Consider the following 17,412-nt stretch of genomic DNA (forward strand, 5'->3'; position numbering starts at 1 on the left):
ATATTTCGTCCGTAAATTCCTCATACAATCGACTTTAAATTATGTATTTATATGAACAAATATTTTCCTATCTCAATTAAACACCCAAATAATAATTAAACTGTAAATTAAAGGAAAAAATTAATTTTACGCGCATATTTTAGCTTCCCAGTCAGTCGGTTCTTTTCTTCAACAGATTACTTAAATTTTGCACTTATAGCATTTCTGTTACAAAACCTCATTCTATTTTGTTATGCAAAATTGCAACGCACTAACGCGGAAGAATTATGCAAAAGCTAATCAATACTTATACATAAGTTTAGAAACTATAAAAACAGACTGTTGACTCTTCTTTAGCCCTCAGTTGACTTAGTAGCCGTGAATCGGGTTTAATTGGAACGCATAGGACAAAAGTAGGAAGCAAGTGGCTGACCAACTGACCAAAATGACATCGCAAATACAAAACTTTTATCGGAATAAGACCGTTTTTGTGACAGGAGGCACCGGATTTATGGGGATAGGTAAAAAAGGACTAGCCTAAGCGTATATCAGCGCCTATGTGAAAAGTGTTAATGAATGCATTAAAAAGGAAATGCATATTTAAATGTTTTGTGTGGATTGAAAATGCAATTTTTTATAATCAATTGTCACTTGTGTCAATTAATGATTCTACGAAACTGAAATGAAAAAAATCCCAGATTTAACCAACCGTATCCAGTGCGTATCCGAAATATATATTGAAGCAAAGTTCTGCTCGGTTCCTTGTGTTATATTATACTTTTGATGTTATTTGACAACAATTATGTAAAGCATTTGAAGTGTAAACCTTCAAGGAAAGCAATATGATGAATTACTGATAGTGAATTAAAGATAACGCATTAAAATGGGATCAGTGCGTTTTCAAAATATTTACATATATATTTTTTGCACACTGAAATAATATCACATGTGATCCTCTAGTCCTCAAACAAGTCCATACATTAATTCTAAGCCTTAAAGCATGACAAAAGTGGCAATAATTATCCTTTAAAGTAATCATCTCTTACGTCGATTTTCTAAAAAAAACACTCGCTCCAATGCAGTGAGGTAGAAATTTAATAGCACCAAAGAATATGGATTAAAAAGAAGGTGCAGAACTAGATTTTTTGGCGACCTCGTTTTCCTTCTTCTGCTTATTTGCCGCTGTAAGGCACGGTGTACATTAGAGTGATACGACACGTGATACTATATGCGCAGTGTAGCCATTTTAGCCGTTTTCCGGCTAGATTTAGCCAGTTGTGAAAGCAAACATCCGGAAAAAATTCGGCGACCGGCTTGTTCAATATAAATTACTAGCTTTTTTTTTTTCTCGAAATAATGTTGCCCTATTACTCTCATCCTTTTGACAGCTTTACGTGTTAATTTCTGAAGATATTGCCCTCCGAATAAGCAAAAGTGCAATACTTTCTACTAATATCGCCATTTTGCAGGACGAAAAGTAAGCTAGTGCAAATGTTACAACATAAGAAGGCAAAATTTTTCAATAGAAAAAAGCCCCATAAGTTTGTAATTGATCTATTTTTTATATTTATGTAAGTAATACAAAACTAAGTTCTGATGTAGAGCTTTAATTAATCACGTGTAACGACATTTTCTTTTGTTGACTAAAAATAATTGAATGAATTTATTAGTCATGTTAATTTTAGCTGAAACATTTTAGCCGTTTTTGCCGTTATTTTTGGCCAATTTACCCGGTCGGCCCAAAAAGTTCTGGCAACACTGGTGTGATAGTAAACCGTGCCGATTGGCCGATACACAAGCGATATTAGCTCTGATCCAATACTTTTCATGTAAAATCCTGTAAAAATGTCAAACAGCAAAATTACTCTCTGAAGTGAGAGTAAAAAGTGAGTAACAACAAAAAGTACGGGAACAAAGAAAGCATTTTTCCTGTGGAAACGTCAACCAGTGATCGCTTGATACTTTTCATGATTTTGCAAGAAGAAAAAGTTCGGGTAAAATTTTGCCACTTCATTCCATACACAACTCTCCAAAAATCACTCTCATTTACAGGATTTTGGAGTACGGGATCATTTTTCCTGTAACTTCCTTCAAGTTCGTGTAAGAACGTGTAAGCTCATGGAGTACTGGATCAGAGCTATTATGTCGCCGCAGTATCGCTGTCGTGCAAGTGTGCACAGTTTTCATCGCTTCTTACCGATTCCCACGTCCTCAGCATGTTGTTGTCACTTTCATATCGTATCGCTTATCCCATCGCGTATCGTATCGCTCTAATGTGCACCGTGCCTAACAACTTAACCGATTTCGTCTGAGTTCAGCAAAGCAACTGACGCCAATTGAAAATGCCAAGTGAAGCCAAGTCCTTCTCCACCTGGCCTCTCCAACACAGAGGAGGCCTTCCTCGTCCTCTTCTACCAGCAGCGGGTTCCGAGTTGAGTACTTTCAGAGCTGGGACGTTTCGGCCGATTGGAACGATATGCCATCTTCGACATCTGATTCGCTGCATTATTCCCATGTCGTTGTAAAGCTCATCGTTCCATTGTCTGCGGTACTCACCGTCCCCAATGCGTAAAGGCTAGGGATGGGTAGTGGGGCGCTGAAATTCAATTTTTTCCGAATTTCGAACATTGCCCAACCATTCGATTATTCGATTCGAAATTTGGTGGAGTAAATTCGATTTAATTAGAATTTTTTCGAACTTTCAAACAAATTTGTTTTAATAAAAATTTAAATGTTTGTTAGTAAGAATGATAACTCAAATTGAAAAAGAGATTTAGTTGAACTTAGATTAAAGATACTAACTTACAATATTGTTCCCCTTAGCTTCACAACCAAAAATAAATCCAAATAAGTATTTTTTTTTTTAAATAAATAGTATCTCAAAAAAAATACCAGAAAAAAATCCTAAAATTTAGCAAGTGTAGCATATTGAAACTAATTTTTTGGGACGAATAATGTGATTTTATTTATTTATCTTGCTTTACAAAAGCAAAAGTCTTACATTTAAAGAATTTAACGAATAAAAAAGCCCTACATTTAACGGCAAGGGGATCTTTAAGTAAACAAGGAACAAAATAGATAAAAGGACATAAAGAGTTCTATCGAGCCACATTTTTGGATTGTCCAAAATGTTTTTCTACTTACATATGCCAAAAATTTATTTCACATTTGACATCAGTGATGAAAAATGGAGTGTCAATCACCTGACACCAAAATTTAACGACAGTCTTTGACATGTACTGCGATATCTACATTTCATCAGGTTTTATGATATATTTGACACCAAGTGAACAGCTGCTAGTTAAGGCAGTTTTTGACGTCAGTACTTTTGAAATCGCAAACAAGTAATTTTTAGCAAAAAAAAACCGACTTCAATATATATATATATATCTCATGATCCAATGATCGGATCTAAACCAGATTAGTATGGGACCACCTCTGAGTCACTACCTTAATAAGAAATATCGAAATCGGTTGACGTGGTCCAAAGTTATGCGGTAACATACATAAAAAAAAAAATATTCCGACGAACTGATAACCTCCTCCTTTTTTGGAAGTCGGTTAAAAACGCAAAAGAAGGCACTTATAAAAGACAAAAACCGAAAAATAATCCAAAAACCTATTTGTTTTACAAATGTTTATTATACGAGTAAAAACGGAAAAAAATATGAACTAGTTTCATTATATAAAAAATTTATACTTTGAATTTTTGACCACTTTCTTCTTTCGAGTTTTTATCTCAAAATGTTTGATGAACCATGGGAAAATCATTACGATGACAACATTCAGGCAACACGTGTTGACTTCGGAACCTTTCTATGTTTCACATTAGGCCAGATTGGCGATTGTTTTGACTTGCACGGAAATGACCTTACTACACTTGCATGCGTATCTAGGCATGCGCTTTCGCATTTATTGGATATTATAAAAGCTATGTGTATATTAAATAATCATATTTTACAAAATTTTATAATTTTTATCTTCCGACTAAATTTAAGGAAAAATCCGGGCTCGTTGGGAAACAGCCCCACCCTATACTCGGGCCTGCACATATATGTATAAATATGTATACAATCGACTTGTATATATGTAAATATATATACTTATTCATCAAGAACCTTATCGAAAACCTAACCTGAAAATCGAAAAGGTTACCGTTTTTAAAATCGGCACTTGCCATGATTTTTAACTTGACATATTCTAACACTGGAACACCCCCCTAAATAGTCTAGTCGGAAATTCCATCATTCCAGACCGATTCAGTTGAATCTGGTTCAAGGCCACCGTGAAGTTGCTGCGATACAAATCGCTTCAGCAAGCCTCATTGTCAATTAGTATAGTATGTGATGATTACAGTGCTTCCGTAGGGACGGTGCGCATGGCTCCTATAATGGTTACGCAGACAGATCGCTGCTTAAGTTTTAGCCTCCTGGACTGTACTTAGTAATCGGTTTTGTCACTGTATTGAATGCCCAAAACGTCAATGCCTCTGAGAGCCTAGTTGTTAACAGCTATGAGATAAGACTTTCAGTTGACCCCTGTCAGACTCCCTGCAATCTAGAGGCAATGTTGTCTTCATTGTAGCCCACCACGAAGATGAGTAGCTTACGTAAAATGCTTGCTTTTCCATGATCGCATGCCTGACGTCTCTTTGTTCTGCTATTATAGTTCTGGATTCAACATGCTTATGTTCCATGCAGTTATTACATTAGGAATATCTTCATGGCTTGTCATGGCCTTGGATTTTGCTTGAATGTCAATGAACCCGTAAAGGGCTATTTGCTTATACAGCAATGCCTTTTCAATTACCTGTGTTAGACAATGTGTTGCCGTAAAAGCAGATTCGCCTGATTGATATGGTCATTGGCTTCACACATAGGCTTGAACATTAAATAGGTATATGAGGTAAGTAATCATTTTCTCATTTGGCAGATTCAAAAATGTACCAATTCTGAAAGTTGCATACCTGCGTACCAAACTGGGAAAAGTGTACCATAAATGGTACATTTCGGCCAAAAGGGCAACCGTAGATACTATCGATAGTGCCGCCACTCGGTAGTTTTCGAAGCGATAATTGAAAACATCGATAGTATCGATAGTACTATCATCGTGATCCACATTATGTAACAGTGTTCAATTGAAATTTTCAATTCTTTGAAAATTTATAAAAAATTAATAAATTACATACATACACTTCCATGCACTTGAAACAGACAGGCAAAATCTGTATTTTTTATATGGAAAAATTAAACTCAGATTTTGTTTGTCCCCTTTCAAATGCAATATAATTCGGTGCAAGTTTTTAGTCACAAGAAATCCCAGTGATTCTTTATATTTTTTTTTGTTTGGTGAAAGGTAGTTTCACTCAACGATTTTGGTCATCATGTTAGCCATTTGACTTTTGTTGGCATTATGATATTCTCACCGAAATCAAGATACCAGCTACAGTAAATAAGTTATTACTTTTTACTGCCTTTTGAAAATTTTCAAACAAAAGATATGCATGTGTACATATGTAGTCGTATGTACATACAAACAAAGAAAAAATTCATCAGATTTTAAACAATAAAAAGAAAAAATGAGTTGCGCGTTTGGTAGCTGCCAAATTCTGTACATTTGTTTGATTCCAGATTGAAGTTTCTAACGCTCCCTTTTATTGACAAGTAATTTTTAGCAAAAAAACAACCAACTTCAACTCTCATATACAAAAAAAAATATATATATATATATATCTCATGACCCACTAATCGGATCTTAACCAAATTAGTATGAGACCACCTACGACGAACTGATGACCTCCTCCTTTTTTGGAAGTCGGTTAAAAATGGGCGCGTTTCTAAGACGCAACTGTTACTGAAATGCTGTCAAGTGTTGAGTTCAACAGTTCCGTCTTAGAAACGGGATGATACATTAACTGCCAAAACATTTGTAAACAAGCAAAATTAAATAAAACAGCACAAAAATAAAAAAATAAATATTAAGCCAAAAACATGGATAGCACGGGATTTATAATGGAGTTTTTCTTATTTTATTTTTAATATATGTATTTGCACGTGCATTTTATTTTATTAACAACCAATTTCGCCCGCAATTTACAGACAAATTATTTTTTTATTTGAATTTTCTATGAAAACTCTCGGAAGGGAAACATCATTTTTGACTTACATATATAAATTGTTGACTTCATGTAGCGAAATAATTTTAGGATGGAAAATATGGCGTAAAGTTGCCAACCGTTGAGCTGAGCGGAACTACTCAACTGTGCGTTTCTGAATCAAACACTCAACAGTTTAGCAACAGCTACGCCTTAGAAACGCGCCCAATATGTATGTAAGTGGTTAGAACCATCAATGAAGAAAATCTTCCCAAACTACCATATATTTGTTCAACGTATTTTGCCCTAACGGATATATGTATGTATGTCACTAAGTATTAGCAAAAACAAAACCATGTCATGTAATAATAAAAAGCTGTTATATTAAATATACAAAACAAAATACTGAATATTTTCGTAAGCGCCATTTGACGATTTTTAGTTATAGATGCAGTTATATATTTTAAAATGAGATAAGAAATATTCTTCGAGACTTTAGAGAAAATTTATCGTCGTTGCATTCCAAACTTCAATTGCCATTGTCGTGGCCAGCGATAGTTCCGATAGTCGATAGTCACAACCATCGATACTATCGAAAATGTCGACACTATCGATAGTTTTGATTAAGGCAGTCCAAAAATTAAACTTAAGCGGGTTTCACTGTACTAAAATTAATTTTTTTTTTATTCTAATTAAAATTTTTGCAATTTAGGTGAAACCTTGCAGAATATTTTTAATTTTTGTACAGCGTTTGATCCAAAACCACATTTTTTTTTAAATCTACCACATTTTTTTCCAGATTCGACCACACAATTTTTTTTTTTCCAGTCCGATCCCTGGCCATAGCTTGTTATTAGTTTTTTACAATTTAATTTTGAAAGAAAATAATGCGCATTCTTTCAGTACCCATGTTAATCGATACAGAAACAAATATTTTTCCATGTAGTGTGATGTCAAATCATGTGATATGACATCTATATTATATCATGTCATACCATATGATGTTATATAATATGATGTCTTATCATGTGATGTCATGCCATGTGATATCGTATTATGTGATATCATATTATGTGATGTCATGTCATGTGATGCCATATCATATCATATGATGTGATGTGATATTATATAATGCGATCACATGTCATGTGTCGAATATTAAATCGATAACTTTGTCGATAAATATACCAATAAAATATCAATAAATATATCGCAAAATATAACGATTCCAAAATCGATTTATTTATTACTAAATATATCGACAACAATATCTATTATTACACCGATAACAATATTTATAACATTATCGATAACAATATCGATTATTTTATCGATAACAATATAGGTTGTATTGATAGAAGTATCCATTATTAAATCTATAACAATATCGATTAGTATATCGATTATTATATCGATTATTATATCAATTATATTATCCTCATATTTATCTTTATTTTTGCATATTTCCCTTCACCTTTACCTTATAGTTACTTCGTCATCTTTATATTTATCTTTATTTCAAAGCTTAATTTCAAATGCGAAGTGCAACAACATGCGCAACATGTCAAATTGAACATGTTGCAGCAAAATCTATACACAAATACGGAAACCTTTAACCGACGGTTTTGGCCGTAATTTTCAACCAATTTTGAAACCATAAAAACTCTGCTCATCTACGCAAAATGCCTTTCCAATGGTGTTCTAGGTTTTGAAATCGGTGCGGTAGAATCTCTAAACGAATGCGGACAAAATTCATGTTAGCATATTAATATATAGATGTCACTGAACTACATACATTGTGAGTGAAACCATCGATGTTTTCGATAGTCAGAAACCATTGATACTATCGATAGTGCCATCGATAGTTTTCCAGCTCTAAAATGAAAGTTAACACGAAAAGAAGAGTTCTCTAATGTGTTTTTATAACCATAATTGCTAAAGAAATCTAAAACTCCATGAATTAAGATAAGATTTTAAAATGGAACTATCTTTTTATTATCAGGTACTAAGATCGTCAGAAAAGACTATAGCCCATTCAAAACAGCAGATTCTCCCATTCCGAAATACAGTCATTTATATTTTATCCCTAACAATGTGGCATTTACTCACTATTCCATACTACCAATTCCCAATTCCCAAATATTTCCCTAACAATGTGGCATTTATTTAATATTTCGTCCATAAATTCTCCATTCAACTATGATTACAGCAGTATCTTTTTCAATTCTCCACTTTTTAAGAATTCACAAAGAATTTTCGTTCATTTTTTAGTTCTGGTTGAAAAACTGCTACGTGTTACTGAAGTTAAACGAATTTACTTGTTGCTTCGCCCCAAAGGCGGTAAAAGTGCGGAAGATCGCTTACAGAAGCTATGTCAGAGTGCGGTAACTCAATGCAGTCAAAATAGCTTTTCTTTTTGAAAACTTTTCTTTTTTATTTCAGCTCTTTGATAGATTAAGAAAGACTTGTGATAGGCCAATCGAGCGTGTCACAGCGATCTTAGGGGACTGTAATCTCGCCAATCTTGGCATATCAGCGGAAGATCGTCAAGTATTGATCGACGAAGTGAATGTGGTCATACATCTGGCAGCCACTGTGCGATTCGATGAGCCGCTATGCAGAGCCTTAACCATAAATGTGCGGGCCACATTGGAATTAATTCGACTAGCCAAAGAAATGAAACAGCTGGAGGTTTGACTGAATTTTAAAAATTTCGCATTTGTCATATTTTAGATTGTATGTGTCTGGTTTTAGGCTTTTGTGCATGTCTCATCGGCGTTCGCCAATTGTGTAGTTAATTTCATCGACGAGAAATATTATGCCCACAAAATAGGTATTGGTTCTGTGAAGATGTGTGAATTGGCCGACACTTTGGGTGTTGAGACAACAAATAAGCTTGCAAGCGTACTATGCGAAAAATATAAAAACACATACACATTTACCAAATCTTTAGCTGAAGAGGCGGTTTTAAATGAGGGTCGTTCACTTCCAATCAGCGTATTTCGACCAGCCATAGGTTAGAATTTGGATTTTATAAGGACTCAATTCACATTGGCTCTCATTTTCAGTTATTCAGACATATACTGAGCCACTTACCGGATGGATTGGCAATTTAGGCGGACCTTCGGCGGCGCTTTACGCTTGTGGTCGTGGCGTGCTACGTGTGATGCATATGAAATCGCAAAATCGGGCACATGTGGTGCCGGCAGATTATTGCGCCAGCTTAATGATAGCTATTGGTTGGGAGACTGCTAAATCCTCTACAAACAAATGGTGAGTTATCATAAAGAAATTGGAATAGTTAATATGGTTTTCTTAATAAATCAATTTGAAACCCCAGCATAGAAATGGCTCCGCCAATTTACAACTATTGTAATGATGACGAGAATCCACTGCTTTGGAAAGGATACTTGGATGCTGTTACTGAGCACGGCTATAAGGTTCCTCTTAGTAAAATGATTTGGTATCCATTTACGACAACCGTTAGTCAAAGGTGGTTGTATTCTTTGCTGGCTGTCTTTTATCACACAATACCTGGCTATATACTTGATTTCCTTTTGGTGTTAAAGGGAAAGAAAAAGAGGTAAGTACTTCTAGATTGTTATGATCGTACTTCTCGTTTTCATAGACATGTATGTACGAGTACATTAGGATGGTGCAAAAATATATGCGAGGAAAACAGTTTAAAAAGTTAAGCTCTCACCCGCTAAGATTTTTCTAAATGGAAAAAAATATATGCGTATTTTTTATTAAAAAAAAAATATTATATTTAGAACTGCACCAAACCCCATGAAGTTTTCCATGTATTTTTTATGTGAAAAAAACGCTTTTGCGAAATGGTGTAGAATTCTTGAAAACAAATATTTCTTCGATCGGAAAACTGTTTCATAGAATTATGGGAGGATTTAAAAGAAATTTAATTTGATGCTGAATCCAAAAATGCAATTTGTGGTTTCACTGTAAATACAGTTTTAAGTTGAACGTTTTTATTATATATTTTGTAAAGTCCAATTTTATTAAATTATTCAAAATTTATTAATAATGAATAATGAATAATTGTGGAATAGATACTTAAAATTACTGAGTTTTATTAACATAAACCGGTATTCAAAAATGATTGGAGAAATTCGTAGTTCTCAAGTTGATATCCAACATCATTCTCCAACTCATCTCTAACCGAAGCGCAGATATATAAAAAGTGACAGAGAAACGAGTTTTTAATTATCAAGTAAAAAACTAAGGATACATAAAAAGGAAAATTACCAACAAAAAGTAAATAAAACGCGAAGTGAATCAATTAACACTGTCGGACTGTATACTGTGAAGTTAATTATTGTAATACGATATTGATTAAAAAAAAAGTTATAAAAAAAAATTTAATATTTAAATTCATCTATGTACTCATGTCGTTTCAATCAAAAAGGTATAAGTTATTTTACTATTTCAATTTCAGTATTTCAATGATATGTTTGATATTAAATGGAGAATCACATTGGAGCTCCAATTGAGAACTAACATTTTCTCAACTTGAGAAACAGTCCTATTTTCATACAAAGAAAAATGCCCTTTTTGGTTGAGAATGCTATGATCCTTCACTTGAGGTACTGTTGAGAAGCAACGTCGGACATTTGAGAAATACCTTAGTTCTCAACTAAACCTCAAGTTGGGTCCCTTCTAAAACTCTTTTTACTCCCTCACAAAATTATTATGACTTCATTCATAAAAAAAAACTAAATATTTGTGACATTATCAAACAAAATTTCGATTCATGAAATATACCTATTATTTGTTTTTGAACAAGCATGTTAGTTAATATATTTGCGAAGGTATTTACATAATCTCGACATTTTATTTATTCTCTTATAGCTGGATTCTTTAGTTGGATACCCATTTTGCAATATTTAATTTATCTTATGAAATAATGTTAATCTATATGGACAGACAACACGTTAAAATTGTAGCGAGTATGAACATCAGGAGCGTCCCTTCTCTTTTTATCCAATCAAATAACGTATTTGGGCAAAAGAGAAGGCACGCTGCTGATGTTCACACTCGCTACAATTATAACGCGTTGTCTCTTATTATATATTTTCGACTTTAAACCTTAGAAAAAGGTCAATTTCTTTTGGCAGCCATACTGCAATATTTACGTTATTGTATTAATTTACTTAAACTGCAATTTTTAAATAGGCGGCAACACTCTAATTACACCATGCGACAGTCAAAATCGGGATGGGATGAAACCAACGGGAAATGTTATATCGGTCAAAAACACGTTATACGTGTCCCGACGTGAACAGATAAAAGGAATTGTAATTTTTAATTTTTTTAAATTTGTTTGAGCAAAATCGGACTAGTGGTTCTCGAGTTATGTCAAAAAAAGACCACCAAAGGTGACAATTTCCCCTATATGATAGTTATATATATATCTCCATTCCTAGACGTGACCCAGCGAAACGCCGGGACACGTATAACTTCTTTTTACCGATATAACTTTCCCCGGTAGTTTGAACCCTTCCCGATCACTGACCCCTACCATTTGTCTCACAGTGTTATTTTTTCCTATATTTTAAGTTCGACCTTAGGAAATGCATCGGTGAAAACTGCTTTCTATTCCATGCATCATTTTTCGAGTGATGTGCGTACAAACGTACATACATACAGACAGACAAATATTCTCAAAATTGTTGATTTGGCTTCTGTTGCTCTAATAATAATAGTGATCACCCTTTCGCGAATAAAAACTTATTTAAATCAAATGAAAACGTGTTCAAAATTAGTGTATGTATGTATAATGGAAATATTCCAAAGGGTCAGGGTTCGAGTTCAATTGCAGGAAACATGAAAATTAAAAATTTTTGTTTGTTTTTATCTTAATTATGAAACAGCATCCGTGAAGTGCAAAATGCTTCATCTTAATATGGGCGTATTTGAATTGAACATTTTCCACTATGCATACGTTGACCATATTTATTGCAGCTGAATACTGGACAAAAGTTTTTTTTTGCTTTTTTCCACAAAAGGTAGAGGAATTAACACCTTTTTCAATGTTCCTAGATTTATTAGCCCTGAAGCAGCATCGTTATTTATCATATATTTTTCAATTCGATCTTTTGGGAAATCAGCACATAAATATTCAGTTGTAACACCACATATTTGTCGAATATTTTTCCATAAATTTATAGTTTGTGCTCGGGATTTTTATCTGCAAAATTTGTTACAAACATTAATACGCAAGAAAACATGATAAAAACATCCGACTACTTTAGAAGCACGTAGAAGTAGTATCCAACGGTTTATTTTCGGACCCGGATATCGGCCAAGCACAATGCAGTGAGTAGCATCTGGAACGAGCTGAATTACAAAAGGGAACCTTCGAATGGTTCCACTTCCCTTCCATCTTTGAGAACTTATTTACTTTTACAACATTCTCATTGTAGCCTTATTTGGAGTTTCTCATGCTGAAGATGCAATCCCTCATACAATCAGCAAAATGTTTTTCGCCGTAGTTTTGCCTAGTGAATACATATATTCTCCCTTCACAAAATTTGAAAATTGCCTCCACACCACGGCACATTGGACAAGTAATTGAACCCGGGGAAAACAGCAAGCTGGGTGCATTTCCTGGCTGCTTTTGGAATCCATATACTTAAACAAAGTTTGAAATTTTAGAGAAGAATTTAGACAACAAGTAATTTTTAAGCAAGCAACAAAAACGACTTCAATTCTCTTCTAAAAATTTAAGATTATCGTTAATTTCTTCACGATTCAATTATCGGATCTAAACAATTAGTACGGGATCACCCCTGAGGTACCACCTTTCCAATGAACGTGGACGTGGTGCAAAGTTATGCGGTAACGTAGATAAAAAAAAAATATTCCAACGAACACTGATACCTAACCTCTTCCTTTTTTGGAAGTCGCTTAAAATTGACAATTTAAAGGCGAAAATGCTGAAAAAAGTAAAATCAGCTGCTCTACTGCTGCTAGCTGTTAAATATGCTTTGCGAAACAGAATATTCAACGCCAAATGCGTTGAAAAAAAACGTTGAAAGGCTAAATACTAGTGAAATTTCTTTAAAAATTTGCATATCATTTTATGAGGCATATCATTTTTATGAGGATTCAGGCGCCAAAATACCGAATACGGGACAAAAAAGGGACATTAAAAGAAATACACAACATTTGGCGTCCCGTATGAAATAAATAAATGGTAACAAGATCAACGGAAATAAGCTCAATTGACTTCATTTCCCACCCTAGTGCGAAACAAAGTCAATTGACATTATTATCTTTTCAAAAGCGAAATAAAGTCAACAAAAATTTGGAAATAAAGTCATTGAAGCTATTTCCTTATTCAAATGGAAATAGCGTCAACAATTCTTAAAGTATGTCGACTCATAAAAAAATTTTGTTTTTAAAATAAACATTGCCCCGTAAGTCTTGTTTTTTAATAGATAAAAAAGGGTTATTGCCAAATCCTCAGTGTGGTACTATTAATCCACACACTATCATGAACTACCACCAATTTATTTTATAAACGAAATTTAAATTACGAATATACATAGTAAAAAGACGATGCGAAAAACCAAACACAAAAGTCAGCTGGAATAAATACGAGAAATATTTGAAGAAAACTTGTTAATATGATCCAGAACTTGCAAAACATGTTTCATTTAAATTGAAGAAACAGTCCATGTCCAAATACCCCGGAGGATCACTGAATGAATTCTGTGTTTTAAATTGGCATGTTTTGAACGAATTCGGAATGTCTATAAGGAAACAATTATAGAAAAGGAATTTTCTTACACTGTATTCATGTCTCCGCCAGCAATTTGTGACATCATTTAAAAGCAGCTAAGGAGAACGACGACACTATTTATTAGATGGCACATTCAAGCCAATGTGCCAAAATGCGGTTATAAATAATTATTGATTATTTAATATCGTAAACGAGATCATATAAGTTAATTGCGGCGCGAAGTGGTGTGGCGCGCCGTTCGCACGGGACGCAGGGGAGCTGCAACAGGTGGCAACTGTTTCGAAAAATAAAAAACTTTATTGCATACCTACAGGCCAAGCCCTGTCATTTGGCACCTCACTTTTGAAAATAGAAGGAACTATATGTACATACCTATGTAAAAGCCACAAGAACCCAAATTTTCAAGTTCAAACTGCAATTACAGTGAAAGTGTGAAAGTTATCCAAAAACAAATTGCAATTTTGAATTTAGCTCGATAATTATTTCATTTAGATCCGTCCATAATTCTATTTTTGTCCACATTTTAATGGAAGGGAAGCACTGTGCGACCATTCAATTATCAAAAATTCTAGAATCCTCTTAATCGATTAATTGTAAAATAATTGTTAAAACATTTTCAAGAAATATGAGTTCTGTAGCTGTCTAATATTGCAAACAGCCACAGGAATTGCTAAAGTTCAGAGCATACAATGGTGTAAATAGATGTGCATGTATATAAGGCCATTGTAAAAGCTACAAATTTAAGGGCCGTTTTCTGAGGTGACCTTTAACTTTAAAGCTCATTTTATATTTAAAGGTTGCATTAAAATTTATGATTTCCGTTTCAGAATGACGAAAATTTATCGCACCATACACAGGCAATCAGCAGCTTTGGAATATTTCACAAACAATTCATTTACATTTACCATGGATAATACAAAGGCATTATGGAGTTCTTTAACACCGAAAGATAGAGAAATTTTTAATTTTGACCTTTGTTCGATTAAGTGGGATGAGTACATACAATTTACTTTACAAGGATTGCGTCTGCATTTGGGCAAAGAGGGACCGGAAACTATTCCGGAAGCTCAGAAAAAGTTCAAAAGGCAAGTAGAATTTACATAGGTGCATTTATGTACATATTAGATTTTTATAAAATAAAAATAAACACTATATTTCTACAGGTTAAAGATCATACACAGACTGACCCAGGTTTTGTTGTTAGCTATTTTAATTACAACATTATGGACTATATTTAGTAGAATTTTTCTGTAAAAGTGTGAAATTGATGTAATATTATATATGGATATGTATATGTACGTACAATACATACATATATTCTCATACAAGAGATTAGTATCGACTAAGTATTTCAGTTGTTTGTAGTAACTATGTAAGAATTGATAGTATAGATATATGTACATATGTATGTGACCATCCGGGAAAGGATTTTGTGAATGTTGCCTTTTTTCTGTTAGGCAATAGCGTAGTTAGTTCGATTAAAAATTACCACAATCTAGCTTTCTTTGATTTAATTTTTGCCATTAATTCAGTGATTATAGCCTATTTAAAATTTTTTCGCAAACTATTAATAATAAAACTAAATGCTCATATTCGAAAATAGCGCTGCGAAAAATTAGCTATTTTTATATAAGTAGTGCAAGTAGTGCTTAAATAATTTTGTTTGGATTCAGAAGCGACTTATAAAAGCACAGAGGCTTAAGGCCGGTCCACATAGAACTTTCGCGTTGGCTTTGACGTTGGCGTTGGTTTGACAGAACGCACGTTTAAAGTATGCTTGCTACAATGAACGCTTGGCAGCGAATGCTTGGGCCACTAAATTAACATACTAACGACAGATAAATTAATATTTCATATCAATAATTGCGTTAAAAACGATATTTCTTGCCCGCACTTGATTAAAAAGGAGAAATATTTCACATAATTTTATTTATTTGGAACAGCTGATGAGCGACGCGCGCGAAAAGTTGAGGGTTGGCCATCTTTTTGCTTTGTGTTGGCGTGAGCGTTGTCGAATTTTGGCTATGCGGACGGCTGCATTTGAATTCATGTATTCATAGTCAGTTGTTGAAGCGACGCCAACGCCAACGCAACGCCAAAGTTCTATGTGGACGGGCCTTAACTGCTAAATCGGGTTGGAAAAATTCAAAGCCGTTTTTTCAATCAACGAAGGTTTGGAGTTGCTAACGGCCGTTAATCAAATATTAGTGGACGAGGAAAAGAAGAAATACGAGTATATATCGTGCCCTAACCGTAAAAAAGATATAAGCGAATTTTTGTAAGTTTTTTAATATATTTATTTGATGCAGAAGAGAGAGGCAGAAATACGTGAGTGCGAAGAGCTTGAAATGCTGGCTCACAGGAGGAATGCCCGAAAATTTTACCAGAGAGTTAGGCGACTTACGGAAGGTTTAAAGACCGGGCGCACTCCTGGAAGAACAATAATGGCGACCTAGTAACTGATGTCCAGAGCGTACTTAAATTATGGAGGGAACACTTTTCCGCCCTACTAAATGGTAGCAGCACGGAAAGTTGTGGAGAAGAAGAACCCGAGCCCACAGTCGATGATGACGGAGTCGACGTTTCACCGCCTGACTATGGAGAGGTACGTATAGCAATAACGCGGCTGAAAAACAACAAAGCCGCTGGAGCTGACAGCCTGCCAGCTGAGCTATTCAAGTACGGCGGCGAGGAGTTGATAAGGTGCATGCATCAACTCTTGTGCAGAATATGGTCAGATGAACGCATGCCCGACGACTGGAATTTAAGTGTGCTCTGCCCAATCCAAAAGAAAGGTGACCCCGCCATTCGCGACAACTACCGCGGGATCAGCCTTCTAAGCATAGGTTACAAGGTCTTATCGAGCGTATTGTGCGAAAGACTGAAGCCCACCGTCAACGAGCTGATTGGACCTCATCAGTGTGGCTTTAGGCCGGGAAAATCCACCATAGATCAGGTATTCACAATACGCCAAATCTTGGAAAAGACCCGCGAGAATAGGATCGACACACACCATCTATTTGTCGATTTCAAAGCCGCTTTCGACAGCACGAAGAGAAGTTGCCTTTATGCCGCGATGTCTGAATTTGGTATCCCCGCGAAACTAATACGGCTGTGTAAAATGACGTTGAGCAATACCACCAGCTCCGTCAGAATTGAAAAAGACCTCTCCGAGCCGTTCGCCACAAAACGGGGTTTCAGACAGGGCGACTCCCTTTCATGTGACTTCTTTAATCTGATGTTGGAGAAGATAATAAGAGCTGCAGAACTGAACCGCTCAGGAACAATTTACTACAAGAGCGTGCAATTGCTGGCTTATGCCGATGACATCGACATCATCGGTAACAAAAACCGCGATGTCTGTTCTGCCTTTTCCAAGTTGGATAGGGAAGCAAAGCGCATGGGTCTGGTGGTAAACGAGGACAAGACGAAGTATCTCCTGTCATCAAACAAACAGTCAGCACATTCGCGCCTTGGCACCCACGTCACTGTTGACATTTACAATTTCGAGAAAGTAGAGAATTTCGTTCACTTGGGAACCAGCATTAACACCGATAATAATGTCAGCATTGAAATC

The 17,412-nt window shown here is 34.9% G+C and overlaps 1 protein-coding gene across 1 annotated transcript; it reads left to right on the plus strand.

The window, feature by feature from the left end:
- The first annotated feature begins 424 nt into the window (after positions 1 to 424).
- LOC118737510 (fatty acyl-CoA reductase wat-like) lies at positions 425 to 15,096 on the plus strand. Its single transcript, XM_036468062.1, has 8 exons — positions 425 to 500; positions 8,345 to 8,457; positions 8,516 to 8,764; positions 8,828 to 9,089; positions 9,142 to 9,346; positions 9,414 to 9,656; positions 14,663 to 14,920; positions 14,999 to 15,096. The coding sequence occupies exons 1-8, from the start codon at positions 425 to 427 to the stop codon at positions 15,087 to 15,089; spliced, it is 1,497 nt and encodes a 498-aa protein (XP_036323955.1). The 3' UTR covers positions 15,090 to 15,096.
- The last annotated feature ends 2,316 nt before the right edge of the window (positions 15,097 to 17,412 follow it).

This window comes from Rhagoletis pomonella, unplaced genomic scaffold (assembly GCF_013731165.1).
Source record: "Rhagoletis pomonella isolate Grant_MI unplaced genomic scaffold, Rhpom_1.0 Rhpom_scaffold_00004, whole genome shotgun sequence".
Lineage (NCBI taxonomy): Eukaryota > Metazoa > Arthropoda > Insecta > Diptera > Tephritidae > Rhagoletis > Rhagoletis pomonella.